Consider the following 9,072-nt stretch of genomic DNA (forward strand, 5'->3'; position numbering starts at 1 on the left):
GGCGGCGGCGGCGGCGGCGACGGCGGCAGCTGCAGGAGCAGCAGGAGCAGCGGCGGCGGCCGCAACAGGACCTCCTTCATCCCGTTGCTCTGCCTTTTCTTCCTCCTCTTTTCGTTCCCGGCGAGAGCTCGTGCACTTCCCCTTAACGGCGGCCGGCTCCTACGGTCCCGAAGAGCTGGGAAGGCGGAAGGTGGGCTTGGCCGTTGGTGCGGGCGGCGGGCCGGGGCCTTCGGGCCGGGCGAGGGAGCCGGGGGCGGGGCCGGTGGCCGGAGGAGGAGGAAGGAGACGGGCAGCCTGACAGCGCTGGCCTCGGCCGGCGCCCGCCGCCCCCTCCCCAGGGACAGCCACGGAGTCGGCGGGGCGGCCGACTTCTCGGGCCCTCCGAGGGCAGCTGGGACGCAGCCCCGGCCCGCAGGCGGGGTCGCGGCGCCGGGGCGCCACCTCGGCCGGCGCGGCGGGAGGAGGCTGTCTAGACGTCGGGCGGCCCGCGCCCGCCTTCCCCGCCCCCACCGGAGCCTCGGGCCTGTGGAGCGCGCGGGCCGCGGGGCACCCGCCCTGGGCGTGCGAGCCGAGCAGGCTTGAGCTTAGGGATCGCGCACGGAAGGCAGAGACACCTGTGTACTGAGCGGCTGGAGACGCTCGTCCGCGGGCCTGCGCTCTGCCTTTCCCGCCCCTCCACCATCTTTTCCTCTCTGTTTGTTTTTGTGTTTTACAGTAAAGGCATGACTTCCCGGCGCCGCAGGGAAAATAGGGTGCAAGCCCAGAAACTGTTTCCCCACCACCACCTGTTGAAAAACTGAGTCGAAGGCGTCTCTGGGTCTGAACAAACTCATTGCTAGGATTGGATGCGTCTGTAGTTTTGCATCGGAAACCGTCTCTACTTAATATCAAGGAAAAACAAACCAAAACAAAAAGCCAACTGGAAATTAAGTCGGTAAATATTTCGACTTGAAAACTCAGGAGTTTAGTTTTGCTCTAGTAAATGGCGGCTTCGCTTTTGTTAGCTAGGTCTTGGCACTTTAACTTCTTAACTTCCTCATTTGTTTAAAATATTTTTGACTTCTGAAAATACTTTTACACGTAACTAACATCATCTTTCTACGAGGTGGTTATCTGCATCAGCATTATCAAGAACAGAGCTTTCAAGTTCAGGCTTCACATTAGCACAATTGCAGATTCATTTTCTGTAAGTTTGCAATCAAAGAAAAATTCTAACTGCACCCTCAGTTTTTCATAACAGCTTTAATTGTTACTAGAATAGTTTTATTTTGTAGGTATAGAGTACTTATGGAAATTGCAAACGTTTACAATGATAATTTTCTAAGTATTAGGTGAGATTCATCATGGTGTCTATCTTTTCTCCCGTGAAAAAACCTATGCCCTAACACAATATCTCACAAGTAACACTTGTGTGCCAAAGATATAATGGGTCGGATATCCACAAAAATTAAGCATGTGAAATTCTAGACGTTTTGTGCCATACAGAATTTTCATGAATTGCTAAGCCCTACTTTGGGTCCATAGATTTTGCTCAACATACTGACAAAAGTTAAAAGAATCCTGGTGTTGCTCAGCAAGTAGACTAATGCAGCAGGATACTCTGTGGTTTGTCATTTATAAAAACTAACTCTTCAGAATATACTTGGAAGTATCTCTTCAACATGTTTATAACAAAATTATTCAGTGTCGTATCTGATGTCTTGATTATTATGAGATGTTAACTCACAGACTTAGTTCCAGGAGAGTAAGTCTTGCTAATCATTTGTTATCAAACTGTATTTATTATCTTGGGTTTCCAGTACTTGTAATTTTATAAAGCTGACAGTCCATTGATAATTTTCTAGTTTGTAGGACTAGTGAGATGACTCAGAGTAAAGGTACTTGCTGCTTGCCTGACATCCCTGAGTTAGTCCATGGAACCACATGTTGGAAAGGGAGATCCCTCTGGCTGTCCTCAGCTCCAAACATGTGCTCCCACATTTATACATACATAAATGTAAAAACTAAAAAATCAGCCGGGTATAGTGTCACATGTCTGTGATCCCAGCCACTCTGGAAACTAAAATGAGGATTTCACATTGAAAGTCCTGCTGGAGAACAGGGTTGGTTTGGTGTTTTGAATTTTGTTTCTAGGCTAAATATAGTATTAAGCTGTTTCTAAATTATGTGGTTTTGATAAATCATTTTGGGGGGCTGATTATTTGAATTTGGCTCCTTTCTTCCTGTTTTGTGTTTCATTTTTGTTTTAATTTGGTTTTGGTTTTTTGGTTTTGCATTGCTGAGGTCAAACCCAGAATTTAGCTTAGACTAGGCAGTTGTTCTCCCACTAGTGGACACCAGCTGTTCATTTACCTTTTATAAGCATCAAGTTTTGATTGGCCAGCACATATTAGGCACTATGTTAAGGGAAATAAAAATTAAGGGAAATTCAATGGGAACAGGAACCCAAATATTAAAGAACATACTGGGTTCTGTTGATTACACCTTTTAAAAACGTAGGAGATATACATGTATTAAAAATTATATTTTTCCAGACATGGTGCCATACAATTTCAGTCTCAGAATTCAGGAGGTGGCAAAAATATGTCTCTGTCTACATAGTGAGACACTGTTTTTGTTTGGTTAGTTTTCTAGACTGAGTTTCTCTGTGTGACCCTGGCTGTTCTGGAACTCATTTCATAAAACAGGCCTGCCTCTGCCTCCGAGAGTACTGGGATTAAAGGTACTACCAGGCATTGAGATCCTGTCTTAAATAAGTAGTACTTACTGTCAGCTATATGTAGGCCTCAAGTTGTAATGTCATTGTAAATAGTTACACTTGCTTTATGGTTGTTTTTAGTGTTTACTTGGTTTTTTTCTTTCGAAAATAAGGTTTGCTACCAAATTTGTACACAGTTGAGTTCTCAAAATCACTTTCCCAGCAAAAAAACTTTTTACTTTGAACACACATCTAACTTGGGCAAGATTAGTATTTTTAGTACTCTGAATCTTTGCTGTGATTGTGATTTTCTAAAAAATAGAGACATTTAGAATATTTTAATATTTCTTCATGAGTCTATTTGTCATAAAAACCAAGGTATTGGGAATTTGAATTAATACGTTGTATGCTTCCTATGTAAGTATGTGGACTTCAGGTCAGATTCCCAGCATCCATGTAAAAGGTGATCCCAGCAGTATGTATCTATAATCCCAGTTCTGGGTTCAGTTAGAGAAACTACTCAAAAAATAGTAAGGTGTACACATAGGCATATACCACATACACACAGATGTCAAGGAATGGACCTAGCTATATGCTGCTAATTTGCTCTAGTTTTGTTTTCCTTGAATATTTCAGGTAAGGTTTAGAAGACATGACCTACAAATTGAACTAAGAATATTTGGGGGATACTGAGGATCATAGAATTAAATTTGGTAGGGTTTTGGTTTTTTTTTTTTTTTTTTTTTTTGGTTTTTCGAGACAGGGTTTCTCTGTGTAGCCCTGGCTGTCCTGGAACTCTGTAGACCAGGCTAGCCTCGAACTCTCAAACCCAGAAATCCGCCTGCCTCTGCCTCCCAAGTGCTGGGATTAAAGGCGTGCGCCACCACCGCCCGGCTGGTTTTTTTTTTTTTTTATCTTTACCCTTTAAAAAAATACTTATAACCCTACCTTTTATTGTTAATCACTTCTAGAATGAACTATTATCATAATACTAACATCTTTTTCTTGTCTTAGAAGAGCTGTATTCAGAGACAAAATGGAACGATTTGTTGTAACAGCACCACCTGCTCGCAATCGTTCTAAGACTGCTTTGTATGTAACTCCTCTGGATCGAGTCACTGAATTTGGAGGTGAACTTCATGAAGATGGAGGAAAACTCTTCTGCACTTCTTGCAATGTGGTGCTGAATCATGTTCGCAAGTCTGCCATTAGTGACCACCTCAAGTCAAAGACTCATACAAAGAGGAAGGCAGAATTTGAAGAGCAAAATGTGAGAAAGAAGCAGAGGCCCCTGACTGCATCTCTTCAGTGCAACAGTACTGCGCAGACAGAGAAAGTCAGTGTTATCCAGGACTTTGTGAAAATGTGCCTGGAAGCCAACATCCCCCTGGAGAAGGCTGATCATCCAGCAGTCCGAGCATTCCTGTCTCGACATGTGAAGAACGGAGGGTCCATACCTAAGTCAGACCAGCTGAGGAGAGCATATCTGCCTGATGGATATGAGAATGAAAATCAGCTCCTCAACTCACAAGATTGTTGACAAGGCAGTTATGACCATTGTGATCAAGATAAATAATGTGGAGTATTAAAGTTAATGTGTTGATTGTGTGGTTCATTTTTATATTTATTTCATTTTAAATCATGTGATTCAGAATAGTTTTGCAATGTGTATATAGTTACAGGCAAAAGACAGAAACCTCACTGCAAAACTTGCTAATTTTAGTCACCGATGATATAAAGTAAAGCTTAGCTATAGAGTGTATTAGGCTATCTGAAACCTGGTGGTTATCTTTAAAACTGACAGATGTTCTCCTGAAATGTTTGTGCATGGAAGAACTTCCCTGCATTGTAGCCCTGTTGCCATGTATGATTTTTTTTCTTATGAGGTTACATAATTTGGATTGAGAACTAGCCTAGAAGACTGAAGCTGCTGCCAGGCTATACCTTTCCCAAGACCTTGAAGAAGTTCAAATTCTTTTCAAAATAGACAAGGCCAGAAATGTTCTTAGAGCTTGAGATCTCTAGGAGAAATGACTGTTCGGATTACATTCTACTTGTATGTGAAATAATTGCCTAACCTTCACTTCTCACAGTCTCATTTTCTGCTTTTTAAAGACATGTATTTAGTAGCAGCTTCAAGTGACCAAAAGACTAAAATCTCTCTTAATGTCTTTGCCAAAAGCCATGAGGGATTTTGCAGTGATGAGATTTTAGTCTTGAACTATGAACAAAAATTTTCAAACCATAGTTTTCATGTTAAATACCATCCTGGATTTGCAAACTTTTTTATGTCTTGGTATTAAGACTACAGGACTGATCTTTTAATTTAAATACACTGTCTTCTGTTTTCTCTTTTTACAGGGAATTAGTTACTTTTTGGCTGACAACAAATAAGAAAATTGCTTTCTATACATTAATTTTTCCATAAGATTTTATAAGAGTTTAGGTAAATAGACTAGAAACGAGTTTTAGTTTTACTTCTACTGCTTTGCCTCTGGTGATGCAGGTTTTAAAACTTGGATGCTTAACAATCCAGAAAAATGAGGCAACAATTTTATAGTAAAAATAAAGCAGGATGCTAAGTCAAGTAATCAGTTCTGTTAAAGGTCAACCATGTTTAGGTTCTCTGAACTTCACTTTCTGTAAGCTTATTAGAAGTAATTTAGCTCAATAAGTCCTCTTCATGAGATCCGAATTATATTTTTTAAAAGTTTAGTAACTGAAGACTTAGAGCTTTAATATTTAAAAAAAAAAAAATAGTTGAAAACAGTGAAGTTATATTTCTATTTTAAATCAGTGGCAAGATGCCCTGAGTGACTTGGAGTTATCTTTGAGGTCATTGTGCCGCAAATTTCCATTAAACAAAAAGCCAAAGTTAATAGAAAAGGTAATTTTTGGGTTTTGTTTTGTTTTGTTTTGTTTGTTTTTTGGGGGGGACACAGGGTCTTTTTACATAGCCCTGGCTGTCCTGGAACTCACTGGAGGCTAGCCTCAAGACCCACCTGCCTCTTTCCCTTCTGAGCGCTGAGATTAATGGTGTGTACTATCACACCCAGCAATAATTTGTGTTTCTAAGAACAGCTTGTCTAATGGGTCTTACAGATTTAACATTCCCAATTCAGGTTGTCAAAGTGACCACTTGCTTTGTTTTTATTTTAAAAGCCTGCTATGGAAGAAAATAATCAGTTCTCAAAAATTGCAGTTTTTATTTTCTCATGTTTGGTTATATTCATGTAGCACATAAATGCCTAGACTAGTTGTCTACTAACTGCAGTTGGTAAACACAGAGACCAGCAGCAAAGTAGACAGCGATTGCTTCCACTTCCTTAAGGAATTTGCAGGCAACCATGTTTAAATTGCCTAAGATGGTAGGAAATCTAAGCAACTAAAATAATTGAGTTTTGTACCACTATTTTCAGAAGAAAAACAATCAATTTTTCAGAGTTCCATGTGATTTGGACTATTCCCTGTTGTCTGGGACTATGCACTGTCAGTAAACATGGCAGAACAGCTTCTAGTAGTCCAGTAACATGTTTGATGTTGCACTAGGAAAATAATTCACCTTTGCCTTTCTTACAGTTACTACTGATTTCACAGTTACTTAGTTCCTATAGAACTGTTTTTCCAGGCTTGCAACTATTCTTCCATTTTGAATCTCTAGGGGCATAGTTCATTCTGTTAGGGTTGTATCATGTCCTTAGAATGAGGTTTCCATCCCCTTGGGGGAAAATTAGTATTAATGTTTCTTCACCGATTATGAACATTTGTTTCTTGGAACTGGTTAAATTTGTCTCATAAATGATAACAGTGGTTATAGTAGCCTGTGCAAACTGGTAAAGATTTGCAAAACTATGATTGGCATGTTAGATTACAAATGAGAGTGGCTAAAGTGTATGCTAGGTGAGAGAGGCAAAGTGAGTTTATGTACAGAAGCTTTCAATCTTATATAGTGTTAGTATGATACGATACTATTGGACCAATAGCAGCTCTTTTTTATTAGTTGGATGCATTATCACAAGCTTTGTAATGTTTCATTTATAAACTGCCTTCAGCACATGCTTACCTGTTAATGTTTTCTCAAGAGTATCATAGTATGTCTTCCAGACCCTCATTGTATCCTTACAGTAAATAGGTCTAGCTTGTTGGATTTCCTGTTGGTTTCTTTTTCATTATCTGTGACATATAGCAAGCCTGAAAGATATTGTAATCATTTTTTTTCTTTTACAGAGTGAGAAATTAGATTGTATATGAGAGCCTATATACTTATTTTATCCATTATCTTTGATTAAGGCTTTCTAATGTTACTTAGTAAATGTTTCTTCCAGTTAATGCCTGTGGCCCTACTGAATTTTAAGGGACCAGAAAACTTTTAACAAGTAAATCTTACTGTTTTAAACAGTAAATTTGTCTGATTAGGAATGTTCTGAAATTGGACATACAGTTGGCAAGATTCCTAAGCTAAAACTTTGGCCTGAAAGAATGTGTACATGAATGTTAATAAGTACATGAAAGCAAATTAAGTTTAAGGTGACCTAAAAAAAAGGCTAGAAACAAGTTTTCATTTGATTCTTAGTCTTTGTAAGAGCTCTCTGTTTGACTTACCTCAACTGCCATTAAGTGAGGGTAAATCACCTTAAAATAACTGATTTACATGGAAAGTTAGTTGCAGAGTTTCCATCCTATCTGGCTTTGGCTTTGGTCAGCACCGGTGAAATGTGAAGTGGCTATTCTAAACCCTGGTTGATCTCAACCCATACTCCCAGACTGCTGAGGTAACTACAGTCCGTTACCTAGTGCTATTCTACTTGTATCCAGAATACTGTATTAAAATTTTACTATGTTAATTTTCGTACTCTTGTGCTTATTTTTTACTTTTGCTCATGCACGTATTTTAGTATAAATGTGTTGATTTTTTTTAAAAGTTTGTGATATTTAGAAATAAATTTCAAAAAAGTTTCTAAAGTTTTTGAAATCATATTTTGTTTTGTGAGCCAGTGACAGACATTTCATAATTTTAAGGTTTTGTGTACTGAATTTTGATTTTTCTACCAGTCGTTTATTTGTAGTGTTAACCTCTTAAGCCACGGTGACATCCAGGCTTCAAACTGCCCTGTTCTTCCAAAACACTAGGCAGTGGGTAAGTTCAGTCAACATTTTAGTGGGAACATTGTACTTCCACAAGTATTACGAAGGACTAGGATATAGCTCAGTGGTTACCCGCAGACTATAACTCCAGCTCCAGAGGATCTAACACTTAAGGACTTCTCAGGCATCAGAATGCAAGTTCATATTAATTTACATAGGCAAACAAATCTTTAGAAATATCATGAACATCAGTTGACCATAAGCCAGGATATATATATATCTCCATGTATGTATGTGTATATATATATATATATATATATATCCTTGTTTACCTCTTGTTTGTTTTCAAAACTCTAGTTCAATTAAGACAATAAGATTGTCTTTGAAATTATTACATGGTTTGGCATACCCCTACCTCCACTCACATCTGAGCAAGGGAATAGTGAACTAATTATGGTGGTTTATTTTCTGAAACCAAAGTGTCAGAAAATCTTTTAGGAATCAACCCATACTGTTCAGTTTTATGTTAGAGAACTTCCTTCAGGTTTTCTAAAGAACCTCAGCTTATTAAGACAAAAGTAATTAGTAAGCAATGAGCCTCTCCAATATATGTTATATATGACAGAGAAATGTCTCTCCTCAGGACTCAAGTGCAGTGACATGCTGCACAAAGATATGTCTTTGTTTCAGGGCAACTACAAGCATTTCACGTGAAACTTGTTACCAGACAAGTTCTTGTCCAGGTCCTCACAGACTTGTTTTAAAAAGCACAAAAATTGAATATCTGCAGAAATGTATCTTTTAGAAATTTGGAAATCTATATAACCTATAGAATACCAATTTCAGATTAAAATCTATCAAGCAGTGAAATTGAAATCCTTGGAAAGAACCTTCCATAAGAATTTTAACAACCTGTGCACAAAAGGCCAAACATTTAATTGACTGTTCAGTATCAAGAAAGACGCAAGTGTATGTAGACAAATACTCATTAGTGATTATCATAACCCAAGTCCATGGGGTTATATGTATATCATAATAAATGCTTAAAAGTTTTCTATTTAAGTATGAAAGCTGTACTTCACTCTGTACTCTTATCTTGCTCCTTCCTCTCCACCCCTTTTAGATCTACACTTTTACCATGATATTTAATACTTATTCAAGGGCTGGTGAGATGGCTCTGCAGTTAAGAGCACTGACTACTCTTCCTGAGGTCATGAGTTCAAATCCCAGCAACCACATGGTGACTCACAACCATCCGTAATGAGATCTGATGCGCTCTTGTGGGGTGT

General features: G+C 39.0%; 1 protein-coding gene across 3 annotated transcripts; it reads left to right on the forward strand.

Moving 5' to 3' along the window:
• The first annotated feature begins 9 nt into the window (after positions 1-9).
• Cggbp1 (CGG triplet repeat binding protein 1) lies at positions 10-7,542 on the forward strand. Of its 3 annotated transcripts, none has more exons than XM_028761176.1 (3): positions 10-190; positions 716-934; positions 3,713-7,542. In XM_028761176.1, exon 3 carries the CDS (start codon positions 3,735-3,737, stop codon positions 4,236-4,238), a length of 504 nt encoding a protein of 167 aa, XP_028617009.1. In that variant the 5' UTR covers positions 10-190; positions 716-934; positions 3,713-3,734; the 3' UTR covers positions 4,239-7,542. The 3 variants fall into 3 exon arrangements, 2 of the variants coding, with proteins under 2 accessions (XP_028617009.1, XP_028617010.1); XM_028761177.1 differs by having other exon boundaries at positions 3,716-7,542; XR_003710472.1 differs by lacking the exon at positions 3,713-7,542 and adding an exon at positions 3,335-3,373 and having other exon boundaries at positions 25-190.
• Positions 7,543-9,072: the final 1,530 nt, after the last annotated feature.

Source organism: Grammomys surdaster, unplaced genomic scaffold (assembly GCF_004785775.1).
Source record: "Grammomys surdaster isolate TR1022 unplaced genomic scaffold, NIH_TR_1.0 126679, whole genome shotgun sequence".
NCBI lineage: Eukaryota > Metazoa > Chordata > Mammalia > Rodentia > Muridae > Grammomys > Grammomys surdaster.